The sequence below is a fragment of the Heterodontus francisci genome, chromosome 3, assembly GCF_036365525.1.
Source record: "Heterodontus francisci isolate sHetFra1 chromosome 3, sHetFra1.hap1, whole genome shotgun sequence".
Classification (NCBI taxonomy): domain Eukaryota; kingdom Metazoa; phylum Chordata; class Chondrichthyes; order Heterodontiformes; family Heterodontidae; genus Heterodontus; species Heterodontus francisci.
This window is the reverse complement of record NC_090373.1, coordinates 135115116-135139297: the sequence shown is the minus strand read 5'-3', so window position 1 is coordinate 135139297 and position 24182 is coordinate 135115116. Positions and strand designations below refer to the sequence as shown.

The 24182-nt window shown below is 44.4% G+C and overlaps 1 protein-coding gene across 4 annotated transcripts in view; it reads right to left on the bottom strand.

Annotated features, from left to right (window-relative positions):
- LOC137361147 (ensconsin-like) overlaps positions 1-24182 on the bottom strand; it is a 161115-nt gene that overhangs the window by 2336 nt on the left and 134597 nt on the right. For all 4 annotated transcript variants that reach the window (XM_068026090.1, XM_068026094.1, XM_068026097.1 and 1 more), the window contains 2 exons: positions 10569-10707; positions 4910-5145 (listed from right to left, as the gene is read on the bottom strand). In XM_068026090.1, coding sequence (XP_067882191.1) covers positions 4910-5145; positions 10569-10707 — 375 coding nt within the window. The remainder of the gene's footprint in view (positions 1-4909; positions 5146-10568; positions 10708-24182) is intronic.

The following is a 24182-nucleotide window of genomic DNA, read 5'->3' as shown; positions in this document are numbered from 1 at the left end:
ATGCCCCCTGGTTATTGATCCCTCCGCTAAGGGAAAAAGTTTCTTCCTATCGATCCTACCAATGCCCCTCATAATTTTGTATACCTCATTCAGGTCCCCCCTCAGCCTTCTCTGTTCTAAGGAAAACAACCCTAGCCTATCAAATCTCACTTCATAGCTGAAATGCTTCAGCCCAGGCAACATCCTGGTGAATCTCCTCTGCACTCTCTCCAGTCCAATCACATCCTTCCTATAGTGTGGGACCAGAACTGTACACAGTACTCCAGCTGTGGCCTAACATTTTATATAGCTCCATCACAACCTCCTGCTCTTATATTCTATGCCTCGGCTAATAAAGAATCCCATCTGCCTTCCTAACCACCTTATCTATCTGTGCTGCTGCTATTTGTGAAGAAACTATTAGAGGAATTGTGAATTATTGATTTTCAACAGGGAATCGTCCAGGGAAATATATGTCCAAAGTCTAATTTTGACTAGGAGATAGAACACATTTTTTAACAAAACGCTGTCTTTGGTCAGTCAGGAGGTGAAAAAAGGGGAACCATCTCTCACCAGTCTGTAACAGTGGAAAGATGTGAAAGATGAGGGGACGTAGGAATTCATGGTCACAGTAACATAGGAGATCATTTGTGACTTTGACTAATGTGGTCTCAAGAGTTGTGGGAGGAATGGAAGCCAGATTGAAGAGTCTTGAATAAGGTGTATTGGGATGGGTGGGAGGATAGCTGCAAGGTGACTGCATATTCCAGGACTTTTGAGTGATGGAGAAGATTAAGAGTTATGGTGGAATAAGCAATGTCCAGCATTCTTTTGACCATTTCATCTGTTTGGCTATTTTTTCAAAAGATATGACAAATGCCTCTACGTCCCTTTCCTCAAAAGCACGTTTTGAGAACCACACATATGTACAGATGACTATATAAATTGTTGAGTGTTATTTCATGGGCCTCCACCACCACTCTCCTTCTTCCAGGTCCCTTTCATCATACAGCATTTATCAGGAGATATGTGGAAACAGGTTAACGATCTTGACCAATATCACTTTTATAAACAAATGATAAGTGTAGAGATTGGCCTGAGTTGGGTCATCTTTCCTGACTTCTGCTGGTGGGATGGGAGGTTAAAAAGTACTTCATTCCATCTGGTGCATTGCCCATTTGATACAGGCACACACTGAATACATTGCAAATCTAAGAAATTAATTTGTATCTGATCACATTGCCATTGCACATTAAAAAAAAATCCTTTCATTAACTAAACTAACTGAATGTTATATATGATCAACTATTTTTTCTATCGTCTATTGAACCCAGTATACATTTTTGAAGCAAGTAGACTTTTTTGAAATAAACATACCAACCAATTTGATTGATAGTTTACAACATTTTCCTATTAATACCAGGATAACTACTGAGCAACATTACAATAGCAGTAAAATTGCATTAAGCACACCTTCCAAACTACAATATAATCAACATATAACCAAATCTCATTTAGTTCTTAATGCAAAATCCCAATATTATAAATGCTGACAGATTGTATTTTTTTTATTCATTCATGGGATGTGGGCATCGCTGGCTAGGCCAGCATTTATTGCACATCCCTAATTGTCCTTGAGAAGATGGCGGTGTGCTGCCTTCTTGAACCACTGCAGTCCATGTGGAGTAGGTACACCCACAGTGCTGTAAGGAAGGAAGTTCCAGGATTTTGACCCAGCGACAGTGAAATAACAGCGATATAGTTCCAAGTCAGGATGGTGTGTGGTTTGGAGGGGAACTTACAGGTGGCAGTGTTCCCATGCATCTTCTGCCTTTGTCCTTCTAGGTGGTAGAGGTCGCGGGTTTGGAAAGTGCTGTCGAAGGAGCCTAGGTGCGTTGCTGCAGTGCATCTTGTAGATGGTACACACTACTGCTACTGTGCGTTGCTGGTGGTGGGAGTGAATGTTTGTGGATGGATTGACAATCAAGCAGACTGCTTTGTCCTGGATGTTGTCGAGCTTCTTGAGTGTTGTTGGAGCTGCACCCATCCAGGCAAGTGCAGAGTATTTCATCACACTCCTGACTTGTGCCTGGTAGATGGTGGACATGCTTTGGGGAGTCAGGTGGTGAGTTACTCGCCGCAGGACTCCTAGCCTCTGACCTGCTCTTGTAGCCATGGTATTTACATGGCTACTCCAGTTCAGTTTCTGGTCAACGGTAACCCCCAGGATGTTGATAATGGGGGATTCAGCGATCGTAATGCCATTGAATGTCAAGGGGTGATAGTTAGATTCTCTCTTGTTGGAGATGGTCATGGCCTGGTACTTGTGCAGCGCGAATGTTACTTTCCACTTATCAGCCCAAGCCTGGCCATTGTCCAGGTCTTGCTGCATTTCTACACGGACTGCTTCAGTATCTGAGGAGTCACGAATGGTGAACATAGTTGACTGCATAAACATCCCCAATTCTGACTATAGGATTGAAGGAAGGTCATTGATGAAGCAGAAGATGGTTGGGCCTAGGACACTACCCTGTGGAACTCCTGCAGTGATGTCCTGGAGCTCAGATGATTGACCTCCAACAACCACAACCATCTTCCTTTGCGCTAGGTACAACTCCAACCAGCGGTGAATTGTCCTCGATTTCCATTGACTCCAGTTTTGCTAGGGCTCCTTGATGCCATTCTCGTCAAATGCTGCCTTGATGTCAAGGGCAGTTACTCTCACCTCACCTCGAGTGCAGCTCTTTTGTTCATGTTTGAACCAAGGCTGTAATGAGCTCAGGAGCTGAGTGGCCCTGGAGGAACCTAAACTGAGTGTCAGTGAGCAGGTTATTGCTGAGCAAGAGCCACTTGATAGCACTGTCAACCACACCTTCTTTAACTTTACTGACGATTGAGAGTAGACTGATGGGGGCGGTAACTGGCCGGGTTGTGTACAGGACATACCTGGGCAATTTGCCACATTGCTGGGTAGATGCCAGTGACGTAGCTGTACTGGAAGAGATTGGCTAGGGGCACAGCAAGTTCTGGAGCACAGATCTTCACTAGTATTGATGGAATGTTGTCAGGGCCCATAGCCTTTGCAGTATCCAGTGCCTTCAGTGGTTTCTTAATATCACGCAGAGTGAATCAAATTGGCTGAAGACTGGCATCTGTGATGCTGGGGACTTCAGGAGGCCGACGAGCTGGATTTATCAACTCGGTACTTCTGGCTGAAGATGGATGCAAATGTTGAACTGTTATGTCCATCAGAATCAGTCTGGTTTCAGGCAACTGGTGCTAATAACAGCATTCAGCATATGATAATAGGGAAACAAGAAGATGTGGTACAATTTTATACACCAAAGGTTTGAGTTAACCTCTATGGCACTAACCATTCTATTGTACTGTGTTGTACTTGGTTTTAATATACTGGCTTGATGTGTTACACAATTTAATAAAATCATAGAAATTATAATGCAGAAGGTGGCTATTCACTGCCCACTCCACCTGTGCCAGTAGTAGATCTTCAATAGAAGCTATCTATTCTCACCTTATTTGTTTGCCTTTCCTCATATCCTTTATATTCTTGCTTGTCAAGCGATCTAAAACATGGGGTTACAGCCTCAGGATAAGGGGCTGATCATTTCGGACTGAGATGGGGAGAAATTACTTCACTCAAAGGGTTGTGAATCTTTGGAATTCTCTACCCCAGGGGGTTGTGGATGCTCCATCGCTGAATACATTTAAGGCTGGGATAGATAGATTTTCGGTCTCTCAGGGAATCAAGGGATTTGGCGAGTGGCAGAAAAGTGGAATTGAAGCCCAAGATCAGCCAGGATCGTATTGAATGCGGAGCAGGCTCGATGGGCCATATGGTCTACTCTGATCCTTTTTCTTGTGTTATGTTTTCTAACACTTACTCAATTTCCTGTCAAATGGTATTATTGCAACGTGTAAAACATTCAACGTTCTAATAAACAACTGAGAGGAAAAAGTTTAACTTCCACTTTGTTCCTCTAATAATGATAATCCAGGTTTCTGCCCTTTGTCACAGGTTTGTTAACCAGTTATTTCATCTATTTCAGGTACTAAACCAAAACTTGGATTTTAATTTATGATATGACAAGTTCAATGGAATACTTGTCTGTATTATATCTGCCCCCCCTCTCTCTCTCTCACACACGTTCTATGGGGGAAAGACAGTGGCATAGTGGCAATGTCACTGAACTAGGAACCCAGAGGCAGGGACACAGGTTCAAATCCCCCCCATGGCAGCTGGTGGAATTTAAATTCTCAGTAGTGCTGCCATGAAACAATCATCTTTTGTTGTAAAAACCCATCTAGTTCACCAACGTCCTTTAGGGAAGGAAGTCTGCTGTCCTTATCTCGTCAGGCCTGCATGTGACTCCAGACCCACAGCAATGTGGTTTACTCTTAACTGCCCTCTGAAATGGCCTAGCAAACCACCCAGTTGTCAAGGGTTCTTGGGGATGGGCAATAAATGCTGGCCTTGCCAGTGACGCCCACATCCCATGAAATAAATTTTACAAAATTCTCGATTCAAAACTTTGCTTCCTGTATCCTAAGTAGAACGGAGTCCTGCTCACCCATCACTATGGTGCTCACTGACTGACACTGGCTTCAAGTCTACCAAAGCCTCAATTTTAAAATTCACATCCTTGTATTCAAATAACCCCCCTCCCCCACCCACCTATGGCCTTACCGTTCCATACATCTAAGCTCCTGCAGCCTCACAATCCTCCAAGAAATCTGCATTTCTCCAACTTGGGCCATTTATGGACCCCCTACTCTCTCTGCCCTACCTTTGGTGAGCACACCTTTAAGCGTCGAGGGTTTAATACCTTGGATCCACAACATAAGTCATGCCATCAAGAAAACATACCTGCTAAACTTTTATACACTAGTGTAGAGTCAGACAAACACATACCTGCTGTTTGTTGAGTCGGAATGCCATCTACTTTTGTTAATAACTCCATGGATCCATTTTCCTCAAATGCAATAACTGGATTCACAGGAATTCCAACTTCATCCTGACAATCATCATTAATGGTTTCTGTGGCTACTCTGGTAGCTTTTATTCCGAGTGAGAGATCAATAAAATCTTCAAAGTTTTCATCCTGCACAGAAACTCCATTCTCTCTAATGATTTTCTCAGTAGCAGAACTAGAGAATAGTGTTTAAAAAAAAAGGATCAGCCAAGACAGAAGTATTTTATGGGTACAGATACCAAGATCAAGCAATATTCTGGAAAATTTGCCATATCAACATTTTATTGGTGACAATATAATTTAGAGCTTTTAATCTGCCAAAATATTAGCACTACTAAAATGGTTTTATTCTGAAAGGTGAAAAAAATAATTGCTGTCTTCCCATTTGTGCTTGTCTATTTTATATACAGAATTCCAAGTTTGAGTGTGCGTGATCATATTACAAGTGAGCAATCACAAGATTCTACCAGGGGCAGGTGTAGCTCATCAGTTATACCTCACTTTTGCAAATACAAATTAAAAAAATATTGACCTGTAACAAAAGACTTTCACAGGTGCAGATTCAGCGATAACATACTGATACAACTAGATGTACAGATTTTTGGCTTTGCCAGAATTTATTCTGTTGATAGTGCAATACACATCTCAACGTAACTTGTTAAATTACATTAGTTCTGAATTTCTGTAGGATTCCCGACTTCCCACTGCAACTCCAGCAGAAGACACGTAGAAACCCTGGATAAACTCTGCAAATGGTCATCTTTAACCATTTACACAGTTTCTCCGGGAGTTTCACCAAGGTCCTGTGGAAATTTCTTTTACTGATTCTAAACTTCAGTTCGTTTTCAAAATTGAGTATTGTAAGTTGTGCTTTATAAAGGCCAAACTGAAAACTCAACTACAAAAAATATTGACAGTGTAATGTAGCTTCTATATGAAACAAAATGCACATTTGCCTTATGTCAGTATTTGTATTGCCAAGTTTACAGTCAAAAAATAGATTTTCAGGTCAGGTAACCTCTAAAGATACTAAAATACACACCTTTTAGCTGTAACACAGAAACTAAGTAACACACCCTTTAACCTCAACAAACATTTTACTGAGGCCCTTAGCTTTCACTTACTATATCATTCTGGGATTCTTCATTATACAGAATCCATTAAAAAGGAATAACCCACCCAGAAGAAAGCAATATATTGACTGAAACTTTTAAATACATAGAAGTAATTACAGCACAGAAACAAGCTATTCAGGTACAACTGGTCCATGTTGGTGTTTATGCTCCACATGAGCCTTCTCCCATCTGAACCAATCAGCATATCCTTTCATTCCTTCCTCCCTCGTGTTTATCTAACTGCCCCATAAATGCATCTGTGCTATTTGTCCCACTGCGGTCGCGAGTTCCATATTCTGGCCAAGAGGAAGGAACAGTTTTCTTATCAGAAACAAAAACAAGAAATGCTGGATTCACTCAGCAGGTCTGGCAGCATCTGTGGAAAGAGAAGCAGAGTTAACGTTTCGGGTCAGTGACCCTTCTTCGGAACCCCCGAAGTTTTCTTATCAGACTGTGCAGTACGTGAATCATGAATGCTTGATACTGGGCGTCTTCCCCACACTTACATGCCTCACCTTCATGAGGTCAAAGATCAAGAATGGGAATGGCAGTAAAGAATTTTGCAAGAAATATATTAAATACGATCAGCACTTTTATAAGGTCTTGAAAGCCTCACCTCGCTAAACTATTTGCCCCATGATAAATCTATGCTCATTATGTTAGGAATCATGGTCCATCAGATTGTTTGTTGGGGTGAAGAGCTATTTTGGTACTTTGCAAACCAGTCAGAGCAGTCTTGGCTGTTATAAATCTCTACTTCAAAAGAATGAAACTGGATTTAGTTTTGACTGAGCAATTCTTACAGGTTCTGGTATTTGGTTAGGCAAAGTTCTCCATTTTGCTTCCTGCGCGTGGGGTGTGTTATGTTGTATTATATTATGCGACAAAGCAATACACAGACATCGGAAGTTACAGAAGACAAAAGCAAGGGGAACATAGCTCCAAAGCAGAACTTTACTTAACGCATATCCATGTCTTTCTTTTTTCCAGCCAAAGATCTTATGAAGGGTCTGTAACCTATTGGAGACTTTTCTTGGTCTATTCATTGCAATTCTATAATTTCCCAATCTTATGTGCTTCTTAGTCCTTAATTCTCTAAGTAAATGATCTGGAAACAAAGCTTCTCAGGAACTTTTGAAACAAATTAGAAATTTTCATGCAAATTCATGTGAAATTCCTTGAGATCATTTGCACTGAAATTTTACCTGTACACAGAATTTTTTCAACAGTATAAATAGATGGCTCTCAGAAGAGCTATTTTGTATATTAGCCATGCAAAGACAATTGAAACAAGGATAACTATCTCACAAATCTACAGCACTGGAAAACATGGACTTGAACATAGACTTTCCCATAAGTTTGGCCTGCAGGATGTTTTGGTAATTTGAGAATTAGAATCCCCATATACAGGGGCAGAGTTACAGTTGGCATGTCTGTGAAGGTTAATATAGAATGCTAAGGTCCAGCTGCAGTAGCTCTTGTGCTCCTGGCAAAAGTGCAGAGTTCTGACTAACTAGCTGAATGATCCTGCTGCGATCATAATCTCAGATAAAGAACCAACCATGACAGAAAGCAGGAACGGTCAACATAAGAAATAGGAGCAGGAAAAGGCCATATGGCCCCTCGAGCCTTCTCCGTCATTCAATAAAATCATGGCTGCTCTGATCTTGGCAAACTTAAAAAATTAAGTTACGCATATAAGTGTTGAATTCTAGACCAGCCACACCTCTCCAGCGTTGCAGAAGGTAGAATCTGGCATGGACCACACTATCAAGTGCTTTGCTCTGTGTGGTTTTTGACAAGGAACTGACTCAAGGGGTAGCAGGTTGCCAAGAATGATTATAATATTCCATCGATTACTTAATTCCTCATTTAATGTCTACCTGGTATAATGTCCTGGTCAGAGATATCATACTTTGAGACTACATGCCATGTTTTGGTCGCCAAGACAAGCCCTGAAGAAGTGCCCCAAGACTGATCCTTTTCATCAAAGGACTAAATGATGAGGCAAGGCTGGAGAAACATATATGTTTCAGCATAAAAACATGGTTAAGTGATCTATGGGAGATTTACCAGACAGTAAATCGTGTAAAGAAAAAGTAGGTCTAAAACTCTACTTCAAACTAAGTTCTGACAGCAGCACAAGAGGACACAGGTTAAAATTAGAACAAATGGAATTTATTTGTTCATTGGATGTAAATGTCACTGGCTAGGCCAGCATTTATTGTCCATCCCTAATTGCCCTTGAGAAGGTGATGGTGAGCCTCCTTCTTGAACCGCTGCAGTCCATGTGCGTAGGTACACCCGCAGCGCTGTTAGGAAGGGAGTTCCAGGATTTTGACCCAGCGACTTTAGTATAGGGTATTTCCCTATGTCTAATTGATAGAGACTGATGGTCATGATTAGTCAACAACTTAATCCTTGAGTATTGCTGAAAAGAGAGAGACATTTTGTCTAAGCTTTTCATCTTGCACTCATCAGGACAATGTAAGGGAAAGCCCACCAATTTATACTGTATGAGAAGACAGTACTGATTGGTTGGCAAGTGGATTCTGATTGGTAGAGGCATTGCCATGGAGAATGCATCAGTCTATGATGACTTACAGTTACTGCCAAGCTTTGTTTGAAATTTAAACCAGGCAGTTTAACTCTGGTCAAGGCATTGCCCTGAGGAATGAACTAGCAAATGGCTGTCACTTATTTTGTTTAGCTGAAACAGGCACAATGTGTGTACATGTTCTTTCTATCGGCAATGAACAGGGCCCTGTGTATTAATAAATGTAGCTTCCATTACGCACAAGTGTGCCACATAGCGAGCGCAACTAACAACCTTAAGTTGGTTGTCAGCATAATTCTTAGCATACTGAGGATTATTTAGAAAATGTTGTCCAATCGCGGAATCACATCTAATGTTGGACACTGCGTTTTGAGTTTTGTAAGCTCGGGCTGGTCGGATATGGTCTGTAGCTTGCTCGTTATGAACAGCAGAAGGGACATGCCGTTTGATACGATCTGCGAGTCTTTGGGACATATGGCCTATATACCTAGCCTCACACTAGCATGGAAATTCATATACCACATTACTCATATGAAATGGAGCAGTCAAATGAGCTCCCTTTCCTTGACGTACTAGTTGAGAAATATGCTAGTGGGGCCTCTACCACGGTCTACCGTAAACCTGCCTTCACTGGTTAATACACACGTTGGAATTCTTACAGTTCCACGCGCTATAAGATTGGCCTATCGGCAACCTCATAGAACCTGAGCCATTTGCTCACCATGCAAGCTTGATGCTGAAATATGGTGAATCAAAGGCATTCTGCATGACCATGATAAGATCATTTCTCACTGTATATCGCGCAAACTTTTGAATGGGCCTAAGGCCGTCATTTGCGGCCCTGAAAAGTGCCCAGTCTACCTCAGATTACCCTGGAAGGGTAACGCATCCCAAAAATTTGAGCAACAGGTGCAGCTAGCTGTTTCATGGTTACTATGTAGTAGCAACACGTATTGTGTTTGTAACAGAATGCTGCCATCAAGCTAAAAAGATGTTCTGCCTATCACACAAATGAGTAATGTGGTATATGAATTTCAATGCCAGTGTGATGCTAGGTATATTGGTGGATCGTATCAAATGGTACGTCCCTTCTTCTGTTCGCAATAGGCAAGGTACAGACTGTCCCAACCAGCCCAAGCTTGCAAAACTCAAGACACAGTGTCAAACATTAGATGTGATTCCGCGATTGGACAACATTTACTAAATAATCCTCAGTGTGCAAAGAATTACGCTGACAACCAATTTAAGATTGGTCGGGCTCAGTGTGGCGCAATTGCACGTTATGGAAGCTACATGTATTAATGCACAGGGCCCTGTTCTTTGCAGACAAAGAACATGCACACACATTGCGCCTGTTTCAGCTAAACAAAATAGGTGACAGCCATTTGCTAGTTCATTCCTCAGGGCAATGCCTTAACCAGAGTCAAGCTGTCTGGTTTAAATTTCAAACAAAGCTTGGCAGTTAACTGTCAGTCACCATAAACTGGTGCATTCTCCATGGCAATGCCTCAACCAGAGTCCACTTGTCAACCAATCAGTACTCTCTTCGCATACCGTATAACTTAGTTGCTTTTCCTTACGTTGGTAGTCTTGCGAGTTGTCCTGATGAGTGCAAGATGAAAAGCTTCGACAAATGTCTGTTTTCAGCAATACTCAAGTTGTCGTTTGGTGATACAGAACTTAATACTTGTTACATCATGCGATTACAAGGATGGGAGAAGGCAAACGCAATGGACCTTTTCCCCTGTTTAACAATATTTATATTCTTACTGCATGCAAGAGCTAAAGTTGGTCGACTGACTTTCTTCAATATGCCTACCCTCTAATTCACAGCATTTGTATTTTTTTTTAAAATTAAATTCAGATTAGCACCCAATTCAAATGCCAAAATTTTATTATTGCTTATTAAGTTAGTACTGCTCTTACCATTCTTTATCTATTTGAGAATGATTTACAAACTCCCCCTTATTGCCCACTTCTTGAATTACTGGCTCCTCATTGGCCATTTCTTCAGGGACTTTTGACATTGTTTCCATTTCAGTTAAGTCAGGATTCTGGCTGGTTTCTAAAAGAAAAATAAAAACATATTTCAGCAGATAGTCCATGAAAACACTACATCAAGTGTAATACTACACCAACATTAAATCCTTTGTATAATATAGTACTTCTTTGGCCTCCTTGTCTCGAGAGACAATGGGTAAGCGCCTAGAGGTGGTCAGTGGTGTCAGTCGCTGTGAGGCAACTATGGAGTGACCTCTCCATGGCGCATGCCTGGGCGAATGTATGGAGGTTGAGAGTTGCCCAAGCGTCAAAACCCCCCTCTCGGCCTTTCTGGTGGGGTCCAAAGGAGTGCAGAGCACGACGTTTGGCACCGGTATGGCTGCAGGAACTGCCGGAAACATGCCAAAGGTGACACATGACCGCCTACGGGGTTCCACTCCGGATTTTCTGTTAGGGTTTACTCCCTTAGCCGTGGTCTCTCCCGAGACGCCCACAAGGCAGCTGTTCATTTGACAAATAAAACAAGTTAGGGTTATACCCTCATAACCAAAAAATACTTGCTGCAGTCAGGTGGGAGTTGAACAGTGCAAACCACCCTCACCAGACACACACACACACACCAGTCCATTCTCATACTGTTTTACACCACCACCAAAACACACACACACACACACACCAGTCCATTCTCATACTGTTTTACACCACCACCAAAACACACACACACACACACCAGTCCATTCTCATACTGTTTTACACCACCACCAAAACACACACACACACACACACCAGTCCATTCTCATACTGTTTTACACCACCCCCAAAACACACACACACCAGTCCATTCTCATACTGTTTTACACCACCACCAAAACACACACACACACGTCCATTCTCATACTGTTTTACACCACCACCCCCAAAACACACACACACACACACCAGTCCATTCTCATACTGTTTTACACCACCACCCCCAAAACACACACACACACACACCAGTCCATTCTCATACTGTTTTACACCACCCCCAAAACACACACACACACACACCAGTCCATTCTCATACTGTTTTACACCACCCCCAAAACACACACACACACACACCAGTCCATTCTCATACTGTTTTACACCACCCCCAAAACACACACACACACACACACCAGTCCATTCTCATACTGTTTTACACCACCCCCAAAACACACACACACACACACCAGTCCATTCTCATACTGTTTTACACCACCCCCAAAACACACACACACACACACCAGTCCATTCTCATACTGTTTTACACCACCACCAAAACACACACACACACACACACGTCCATTCTCATACTGTTTTACACCACCCCCAAAACACACACACACACACACCAGTCCATTCTCATACTGTTTTACACCACCACCCCCAAAACACACACACACACACACACCAGTCCATTCTCATACTGTTTTACACCACCACCAAAACACACACACACACACACACCAGTCCATTCTCATACTGTTTTACACCACCACCCCCAAAACACACACACACACACACCAGTCCATTCTCATACTGTTTTACACCACCACCCCCAAAACACACACACACACACACACCAGTCCATTCTCATACTGTTTTACACCACCACCAAAACACACACACACACACACACGTCCATTCTCATACTGTTTTACACCACCCCCAAAACACACACACACACACACCAGTCCATTCTCATACTGTTTTACACCACCACCAAAACACACACACACACACACACCAGTCCATTCTCATACTGTTTTACACCACCACCAAAACACACACACACACACACACGTCCATTCTCATACTGTTTTACACCACCCCCAAAACACACACACACACACACACCAGTCCATTCTCATACTGTTTTACACCACCACCCCCAAAACACACACACACACACACACCAGTCCATTCTCATACTGTTTTACACCACCACCCCCAAAACACACACACACACACACCAGTCCATTCTCATACTGTTTTACACCACCCCCAAAACACACACACACACACACACCAGTCCATTCTCATACTGTTTTACACCACCACCCCCAAAACACACACACACACACCAGTCCATTCTCATACTGTTTTACACCACCACCAAAACACACACACACACACACACCAGTCCATTCTCATACTGTTTTACACCACCACCCCCAAAACACACACACACACACACACCAGTCCATTCTCATACTGTTTTACACCACCACCCCCAAAACACACACACACACACACACCAGTCCATTCTCATACTGTTTTACACCACCACCCCCAAAACACACACACACACACACACCAGTCCATTCTCATACTGTTTTACACCACCACCCCCAAAACACACACACACACACACACCAGTCCATTCTCATACTGTTTTACACCACCACCCCCAAAACACACACACACACACACACCAGTCCATTCTCATACTGTTTTACACCACCACCCCCAAAACACACACACACACACACCAGTCCATTCTCATACTGTTTTACACCACCACCCCCAAAACACACACACACACACACACCAGTCCATTCTCATACTGTTTTACACCACCACCCCCAAAACACACACACACACACACACCAGTCCATTCTCATACTGTTTTACACCACCACCCCCAAAACACACACACACACACACCAGTCCATTCTCATACTGTTTTACACCACCACCCCCAAAACACACACACACACACACACCAGTCCATTCTCATACTGTTTTACACCACCACCCCCAAAACACACACACACACACACACCAGTCCATTCTCATACTGTTTTACACCACCACCCCCAAAACACACACACACACACACACCAGTCCATTCTCATACTGTTTTACACCACCACCCCCAAAACACACACACACACACACACCAGTCCATTCTCATACTGTTTTACACCACCACCCCCAAAACACACACACACACACACACCAGTCCATTCTCATACTGTTTTACACCACCACCCCCAAAACACACACACACACACACACCAGTCCATTCTCATACTGTTTTACACCACCACCCCCAAAACACACACACACACACACACCAGTCCATTCTCATACTGTTTTACACCACCACCCCCAAAACACACACACACACACACCAGTCCATTCTCATACTGTTTTACACCACCACCCCCAAAACACACACACACACACACACCAGTCCATTCTCATACTGTTTTACACCACCACCCCCAAAACACACACACACACACACACCAGTCCATTCTCATACTGTTTTACACCACCACCCCCAAAACACACACACACACACACACCAGTCCATTCTCATACTGTTTTACACCACCACCCCCAAAACACACACACACACACACACCAGTCCATTCTCATACTGTTTTACACCACCACCCCCAAAACACACACACACACACACACCAGTCCATTCTCATACTGTTTTACACCACCACCCCCAAAACACACACACACACACACACCAGTCCATTCTCATACTGTTTTACACCACCACCCCCAAAACACACACACACACACACACCAGTCCATTCTCATACTGTTTTACACCACCACCCCCAAAACACACACACACACACACCAGTCCATTCTCATACTGTTTTACACCACCACCCCCAAAACACACACACACACACACACCAGTCCATTCTCATACTGTTTTACACCACCACCCCCAAAACACACACACACACACACCAGTCCATTCTCATACTGTTTTACACCACCACCCCCAAAACACACACACACACACACACCAGTCCATTCTCATACTGTTTTACACCACCACCCCCAAAACACACACACACACACACACCAGTCCATTCTCATACTGTTTTACACCACCACCCCCAAAACACACACACACACACACCAGTCCATTCTCATACTGTTTTACACCACCACCCCCAAAACACACACACACACACACACCAGTCCATTCTCATACTGTTTTACACCACCACCCCCAAAACACACACACACACACACACCAGTCCATTCTCATACTGTTTTACACCACCACCCCCAAAACACACACACACACACACACCAGTCCATTCTCATACTGTTTTACACCACCACCCCCAAAACACACACACACACACACACCAGTCCATTCTCATACTGTTTTACACCACCACCCCCAAAACACACACACACACACACACCAGTCCATTCTCATACTGTTTTACACCACCACCCCCAAAACACACACACACACACACACCAGTCCATTCTCATACTGTTTTACACCACCACCCCCAAAACACACACACACACACACACCAGTCCATTCTCATACTGTTTTACACCACCACCCCCAAAACACACACACACACACACACCAGTCCATTCTCATACTGTTTTACACCACCACCCCCAAAACACACACACACACACACACCAGTCCATTCTCATACTGTTTTACACCACCACCCCCAAAACACACACACACACACACACCAGTCCATTCTCATACTGTTTTACACCACCCCCAAAACACACACACACACACACCAGTCCATTCTCATACTGTTTTACACCACCACCCCCAAAACACACACACACACACACACCAGTCCATTCTCATACTGTTTTACACCACCACCCCCAAAACACACACACACACACACACCAGTCCATTCTCATACTGTTTTACACCACCACCCCCAAAACACACACACACACACACCAGTCCATTCTCATACTGTTTTACACCACCACCCCCAAAACACACACACACACACACACCAGTCCATTCTCATACTGTTTTACACCACCACCCCCAAAACACACACACACACACACACCAGTCCATTCTCATACTGTTTTACACCACCACCCCCAAAACACACACACACACACACACCAGTATGAGAATATAGTACTTTGGAGCTAAATATAGCATGTTACATCGAATTTATACCATAGTAACAGGCTATTTGGCCCAAGTTGTCCATGCCGGTGTTTATGCTGCACAGTAAAGGCCTGCTCAGGTCACAAAAAAAGAAAACCCGACCCGAACCCGACGGAACCACATCAGACCCGAGCCCGACCCAGCTTGAGTCCTTCCATTTTTCCCCCGCGCCCGACCCGACCAGAGCCCGACCACCAAAATGTTCCCTTTACTTATCGTCCGACTCCCAATCTTCAGGAAGCTGCAGCATAAGCGTGACGATGTCACAGAGACGCTCACTTGCTCACTGCGCAGACTCAGAGTTTCCCTCTCTAACATCCCAGACTCGCAGCTCAGGTAGGTTTTTTTTTTTACATTTAACGCTTACCTGCAATTCTTGCTGTGTGTGTCCGACCCGGACCCGGCCTGAAAGCCGGACCCGGAAGAGCGACCCGACCAGAGCCCGACACGTCGTCGGGTAGCAGGCCTTTACTGCACAGCAGCTTCCTTTCACCCTGCTTCATCTAACCCTATCAACACATTTTATTTCTTTGTCCCTCTAGCTACCCCTTAAATGCATCTAGCTTAGCTGCCTCAACTATTCCTTGTGTTAGCAAGTTCAACATTTTAACAACTTTTTGGGGGAAGAAATTTCTCCAGAATTCCCAATTGGATTCATCGGTGATCATCATATATTTGTGGCTCTTAATTTTGATCTCTTCCACATGTGGAACCATTTTGTCAACTTCTACCTCATCAAGGAAGGATATACTTGCCTAAAAGGGAGGTCCAACAAAGGTTCACCAGATTGATTCCTGCAATGAGATGGTTGTTCTATGAGGAGAGACAGTAGAATGGGCCTATACTCTGGAATTTAGAAGAATGAAAGTGATCGCATTGAAACACAAGTTTCCGAGAAGGCTTGACAGGGTAGATGCTGAGAGGCTTTTTCCCCTGGCTGGAACGAGGGGCATAGTCTTAGGATGAGGGGTTGGCCATTTTGGGCTGAGACGAGGAGAAATTTTTTCGCTCAGAGGGAGATGGATCTTTAGAATTCTCTATCCCATGTTGTGGAGAAAACCTAACCACTCTCGAGTCCATGGGATTAAAGCAAACAAAGACATTATTTTTCAACATATGCTTCTGGTCCAAAGAGCTGCTCGGTGATACAGAATTTGCAGTACACATTTATAGGATACAATTGCCATTAGTCATTTGTTCAGACTACCCCAACACATTCCAGGTCTACAACTTGATCAATACACTGGATTGTATTGCCCCACAAACATCCTCCCCAACGTCTCCTCCCTAAACCTTGAAGCTGCCAGTTCCTATAGTTTATTGAATCCTGTCTCGTCTCCAGTCTCACCCTTATCTCTTTCATTAGTGAAGCAAGGACTGCATGTTTACACAGACTGTGGAGGCAATTAGGTACGGAGTTGTACAATCCCAGAATAATGTTCAAGTATCCCATCATCCATGGGTCCCTCACAACTACAATCTTCTGTGTTTTCCTCTAAGGTTATTCATGCATTCTAATGTTAAATAATCTACTAATGTTGCCCCTTTGGTCCTACTTCCCCTAGAGGGTTGTGAATGCTCATTTGTTCAACACATTCAACTCTAAAGTCGACGAATTTTTGGACACTAAAGGGATCAAGTTTCTGGTCAATGGTAGCCCCCAGGATGTTGATAGTGGGGGATTCAGCAATCGTAATGCCATTGAATGTCAAGGGGAGATGGTTAGATTCTCTCTTGTTGGAGATGGTCATTGTCTGGCATGAATGTTACTTGCCACTTATCAGCCTAAGCCTGGATATTGTCCGGGTCTTGCTGCATTTCTGCACGGGCTGCTTCACTAGCTGTGGAGTCACGAATGGTGAACATTGTGCAATCAGCGAACATTTTTTTATTTAAAAAAAAAATTTATTTAGAGATACAGCACTGAAACAGGCCCTTTGGCCCACCGAGTCTGTGCCAACCAACAACCACCCATTTATACTAATCCTACACTAATCCCATATTCCTACCACATCCCCTATATTTCCCTACCACCTACCTACACTAGGGGCAATTTTGGCTGTGGGAGGAAACCGGAGCACCCAGCGAAAACCCACGCAGACACAGGGAGAACTTACAAACAGGCAGTACCCAGAATTGAACCCATGTCGCTGGAGCGGAGAGGCTGCGGTGCTAACCACTGCGCCACTGTGCCGCCCAACATCCCAACTTCTAACCTGAGGATTGAAGGAAGGTCATTGATGAAGCAGCTGAAGATGGTTGGGCCTCAGATACTACCCTGAGTAACTCCTGCAGTGATATATTGGAGCTGAGATGATTGACCTCCAACAACCACCTTCCTTTGCGCTAGGTACAACTCCAACCAGCAGAGTGTTCCCCACCCCCCCGCCCCAACACCCATTGACTCGAGTTTTGCTAGGACGATGCCATACTCGGTCAAATGCTGCCTTGATGCCAAGGGCAGTCACTCTCACCTCTGGAGTTCAGCTCTTTTGTCCACGTTTGGACCAAGGCTGTAATGAGCACAGGAGCTGATTGGCCCTGGCGGAACACAAACTGAGCGTCACTGAGCAGGTTATTGCTAAGCAAGTGACTTTTGACAGCACTACACCTTCCATCACATTACTGATGATTGAGAGTAGGCTGATGGGGCGGTAATTGGCCGGGTTGGACTTGTCCTGCTTTTTGTGTACAGGACATCCCTGGGCAATTTTCCACATTGCCGGGTAGATGCCAGTGACGTAGCTGTACTGGAAGAGATTGGCTAGGGATACGGCAAGTACTGGAGCACAGGTCTTCAATACTATTGCCGGAATATTGTCAGGGCCCATAGTCTTCGCAGCATCCAGTGCCTTCAGTTGTTTCTTGATATCACGTGGAGTGAATCGGATTGGCTGAATACTGGCATCTGTGATGCTGGGGACTGCAGGAGGAGGCAGGGATGGATCATCCACTCAGAACTCCTGGCTGAAGATTGTTGCAAATGCTTCAGTCTTATCTTTTGCACTGATGTGCTGGGTTCCCCCATCATTGAGGATGGGGATATTTGTGAAGCCACCTCCTTCAGTTAGTTGTTTAATTGCGCACCACCATTCACGACTGGATGTGGCAGGACTGCAGAGCTTAGATCTGATCCGTTGGACGTGGGAATGCTTAGCTCGGTCTATTGCATGCTGTCTATGTTGTTTGGCACGCAAGTAGTCCTGGGTTGTAGCTTCAGCAGGTTGACACCTCATTTGGAGAAATACCTGGTGCTGCTCCTGGCATGCCCTCCTGCACTCTTCATTAAACCAGGGTTGAAACTCCGGCTTGATGGCAATGGTAGAGTGGGGTATATGCTAGGTCATGAGGTTACAGCTTGTGGTTGAGTACAATTCTGCTGCTGATGGCCCACAGTGCTTCATGGATGCCCAGTTTTGCATTGCTAGATCTGTTCGAAATCTAGCCCATTTAGCACAGTGGCAGTGCCAACAGGATGGAGAATATTCTGAATGTGAAGACGGGACTTTGTCTCCACAAGGACTGTGTGGTGGTCACTCCTACCAATACGGTCATGGACAGATGCATCTGCGGCAGGCAGATTGGTGAGCATGAGGTCAAGTAGGTTTTTCCCTCTTGTTGGTTCCCTCACCACCTGCCGCAGACCCAGTCTAGCAGCTATGTCTATTAGGACTCGGCCAGCTTGGTCAATCATGGTGCTACCGAGCCACTCTTGGTAATGGACATTGAAGTCCCCCACCCAGAGTACATTTGGAACCTTTGCCACCCTCAGCACTTCCTCCAAGTGCTGTTCAACATGGAGGAGTACTGATTGATCAGCTGAGGCGGTGGGGGGGGGGGGGGGGGGGTGGTGGGGGTAGGTGGTAATCAGCAGGTTTCCTTGTCCATGTTTGAACTGATGAGACTTCATGTGGTCCACAGTCGATGTTGAGGACTCCCAGGGCTACTCCCTCCCAACTGTATACCACTGTGCCGTCACCTCTGCTGTCCTATCTCCTGTCCCACCAGCAGGACAGACCTGGGGATGGTGAAGGCGGTGTCTGGGACATTGTCTGTAAGGCAGGATTCCGCGAGTATGACTATGTCAAGCTATTGCCCAACTAGTCTGTGGGACAGCTCTCCCAACTTTGGCACAAGCCCCCAGATGTTAGGAAGGAGGACTGTGCAGGGTCGACAGGGCCATTGTCGTTTCCGGTGCCTAGGTCGATGCCAGGTGGTCTGTCCAGTTTCATTCCTTTTCTCAGACTTTGTAGCGGTTTGATACAACTGAGTGCTAAGCTATTTTCGAGGGCAGTTAAGAGTCAACCACAGTGTTGTGGGGCTGGAATCACATGTAGGCCAGACCAGGTAAGGACAGCAGATTTCCTTCCTTAAAAGGACATTAGTGAACCAGATGGGTTTTTCTGACCATCAACAATGGTTCATGGCCATCATTAGACTAGCGTTTAATTCCATATTTATTAATTGAATTCAAATTCCACTTTCTGCCTTGGTGGGATTCGAACCTGTGTCCCCAGAGCAATACCCTAGGTCTCTGGTGTACTAGTCCAGTGAAAATATCACTACACCACTACCTGCCCTTTTCTACTTTCCAATTCAATTCCCCTAGAAATGAACCCCAGTACTTTATTTGCCTTTTTAAATGGTGTTATTAACCCATGTTAATAAAAATAAAATAATGCAGATGCTGGAATTCTGAAATAAAAACAAGAAATGCTGGAAATACCCAGCAGGTCTGGCAGCATTTGTGGAGAGAGAAGTAGAGTTAACAATTCAGGTCAGTGACCTTCCATCAGAACTGGCAAAGGTTAGAAATGTAATAGGTTTTAAGCAAATAAAGCAGGGGTGGGGCAAGAGATAATAAAAGAGGTGTTGATAGGACAGGGTCACAGAGAATAACTGACCAGAAGGTCATGGAGCAAAGGCAAATGGTATGTTAATGGCATGGTGAAAGACAAAGCATTAGTGCAGAGAGGGTGTTAATTGACAGAAAAATGAACAGCCCTGGCCCAAAGCATAAACATGTTAAAAACAGTGGTTAAAAAACTGAATGATGTGACAAACTAAAATAAAATAAACAAATAAAAAATAACTAAAGATAAAGAGGGGCAGGTCATGCTCTGAAGTTACTGAACTCAATGTTCAGTCTGGGAGCATGCCTAATCAGTAAATGAGATGCTGTTCCTCGAGCTTGCGTTGATGTTCACTGCAACACGGCAGCATGCCTTGAACAGACATGTGGGCATGACAGCAGGGGTGTGTGTTGAAATGGCAAACAACCGGAAGCTCGGGTCATGCTTTCGAACTGAGCAGAGGTGTTCTGCAAAGGGGCCAACCAATCTGCGTTTGGTCTCCCCAATGTAGAGGAGACCACATTGTGAGCCGCCAATACAATATACTAAATTGAAAGTAGTACTTTTGGGGCCTTGGGTAATGAGGAGAGAGGAGGTAAAAGGGCAGGTATTACACCTCCTGCGATTGCATGGGAAGGTGCTGTGGGAAGGGGATGAGGTGGTGGGGGTAATGGAGGAGTGGACCAGGGTGTTGCGGAGGGAAAGATCCCTTCGGTATGCTGACAGAGGAGGAGAGGGGATGATGTGTTTGGTAGTGGCATCACTCTGGAAATGGCAGAGGATGATCCTTTGGATATGGAGACTGGTGGGATGGAAAGTGAAGACAAGGGGAACCCTGTCGTGGTTCTGGGAGGGAGAAGGTGGGAGGGTAGAGGTGCGGAAATGGGCCGGACATGGTTGAGGGCCCTGTCAACCTCAGTGCAGGGGCGAGGGGGGAGAATCCTTGGTTGAGGAAAAAGGAAGACATATCAGAAGCGCTGTTGTGGAAGGTTGCATCATCAGAGCAGATGCGTTGGAGATGGAGAAACTGGGAGAATGGAATGGAGTCCTTACAGGAGGCAGGGTGTGAAGCAGTGTAGTCGAGTTAGCCGTGGGAGTCGGTGGGCTTATAATGAATATTAGTAGACAGCCTATCCCCAGAGATGGAGACAGAGAAGTTGAGGAAGGGAAGGGAAGTATCAGAGATGGACCATGTTAAGGTGAGAGAAGGGTGGAAATGGGAAGCAAAATTGATAAAGTTTTCCAGTTTGGGGCAGGAGCAGGAAACAGCACCGAGAGTGTCATCAATGTACCGGAAAAACAGTTGGGGAAGGGGGCCTGAGTAGGACTGGAACAAGGAATGTTCGACATATCCCCCAAAACGACAGGCATAACTAGAACACAGTTCCGAAGAAGGGTCACTGACCCGAAACGTTAACTCTGCTTCTCTTTTCACAGATGCTGCCAGACCTGCTGAGTGGTTCCAGCATTTCTTGTTTTTATTATAACTAGAACACATGTGGGTACCCACAGCAACACCTTTTACTTGAAGGAAGTGAATGGAGTTGAAGGAGAAATTGTTCAATGCATGAACAAATTCAGCCAGGCGGAGGAAGAAGGTGGTGGTAGATGGGTACTCGGGTCTCTGTTCAAGGAAGAAGCGGAGAGCCCTCAAACCGTCCTGGAGGGGGATGGAGGTGCAGAGAGATTGGACGTCCATAGTAAAGAGGAGGCAGTTGGGGCCAGGAAACTGGAAATTGTCAAAATGAAGTAGGATGGCAGAAGAGTCAAGAATGTAGGTGGGAAGAGACTGGACCAGGGGAGAAAAGATAGAGTCAAGATAGGAAGAAATAAGTTCAGTGTGACAGGAACAGGTTGAAACAATGGGTGTGCCGGGACAGTCCTGTTTGTGGATTTTAGGAAGGAAGGTAGAAGCAAGCTGTCCGGGGTTGCGGGACTGTGAGGTTGGAAGCTGTAGACAGAAGATCTCCAGAGGTGGTGAGGTCAGTGACAGTCCTGTGGACAGTAGCTTGATGTTCGGTGGTGGGGTCATGGTCCAGGTGGAAGTAGGAAGAAGTGTCTGAGTGTTGACGCTGAGCCTCTGCAAGGTAGAGACAACAACAGCACCACCCATGTCAGCAGGTTTGATGACAATATCGGGGTTAGATCTGAGATAACGGAGTGCAGTAAGTTCAGAGGGGAACAGGTTAGAGTGAGTGAGGGGGGGGGGGTGGGGAAGAGAAATTGAGACGGTCGATGTCTCACCAACAGTTTTCAATGAAAAGATCAAAAGTGGGTAAGAGGCCAGAGGCATGGGTCCAGATGGAGGGAGACTGCTGGAGGCGGGTGAATAGGTCTACTGGTCGGGGAAGGACCTCTGGTCAAACAAGTGAGCCCGGAGGCGGAGGCAACCGAAGAAGAGCTCAACATCATGCCGAGCGCGAAATTCATTGAGGTGGGGGCGTAAGGGGATAAAACGGAGTCCTTTGCACACTACAGTCTGTCGGACTGAACATTGAGTTCAATATTTTCAGAGCATGACGGGCCCCCCTTTTTATTTTTAGTTATTTTTTGTTTATTTTATTTTAGTTTGTTTCATACATTTTTTTTTAACCACTTTTTTTCTTGTTGTGCTTGGGCCAGGGCTGTTCATTTTTCTGTCAATTAACACCCTCTCTGCACTAACACTTTGTCTTTCACCACACCATTAACATACCATTTGCCTTTGTTCCATGACCTTCTGGTCAGTTATTCTGTGACTCTGTCCTATCAACACCTTCTCTTTTATTATCTCTTGCCCCACCCCCACTTTATTTTCTTAAAACCTATTACATTTCTAACCTTTGCCAGTTCTGATGAAAGGTCACTGACTTGAAACGTTAACTCTACTTCTCTCTCCACAGATGTTGCCAGACCTGCTGAGTATTTCCAGCATTTCTTGTTTTTATATTATTAACCTGTGTTGTTATTTTTTAGTGATGTGTGTGTCTGTACCCCAGATCCCTTTGCTCCATTACCCCATTCAAACTCTCATTTTCCAGGGAATATGTAACCTCCTTATTCTACCACATTGACTGCCTCACATTTACCTATACTAAATTAATTCACCATTTACATACCCTTTCTGCACGTTTAATGGCTTCTGGTATTTTGTTGCCGTTTTCCTCGGTATTAACTAAACCCCAATTTGGTGTCAGCTGCAAAGTTTAAAATTGTACTTCTGATTTCAAAGTCCAAATAGTTAATTACATTAAGATATTCATGTTGACAGTAAATCAAGCTATCATTCAAATTGCAGCAATGTAAAAATTTATTTATGTATGCATTATGCATTACTATGTATTAATGGCAATGAAATGAATTTTGTAGAATAAGGTCCAAATGCTAATGGCACCATTGCAACAACATGCATTTATATAGCACCCTTCAACAAAATGTTTCACAAGATTGATGATCAAAAAAGATCTGACACCAAGTCATATAAAATGTTAGATCGGATGACCAAAAGCTTGGTCAAAGAGGTAGGTTTTAAGGAGCATCTGAAAAGGATAGAGAAGTGGAGAGGTGTAGGGAGGGAATAACAGAGCTTAGGGTCTAGGCAGACCAATGGCAGAGCAAAGAAAAACGCAAGCTCGAGGAATAGCATCTCATTTACCGATTAGGCACACTACAGCCTGCCGGACTGAACATTGAGTTCAATAATTTCAGAGCATGACGGGCCCCCCATTTTACTTTTGTTAT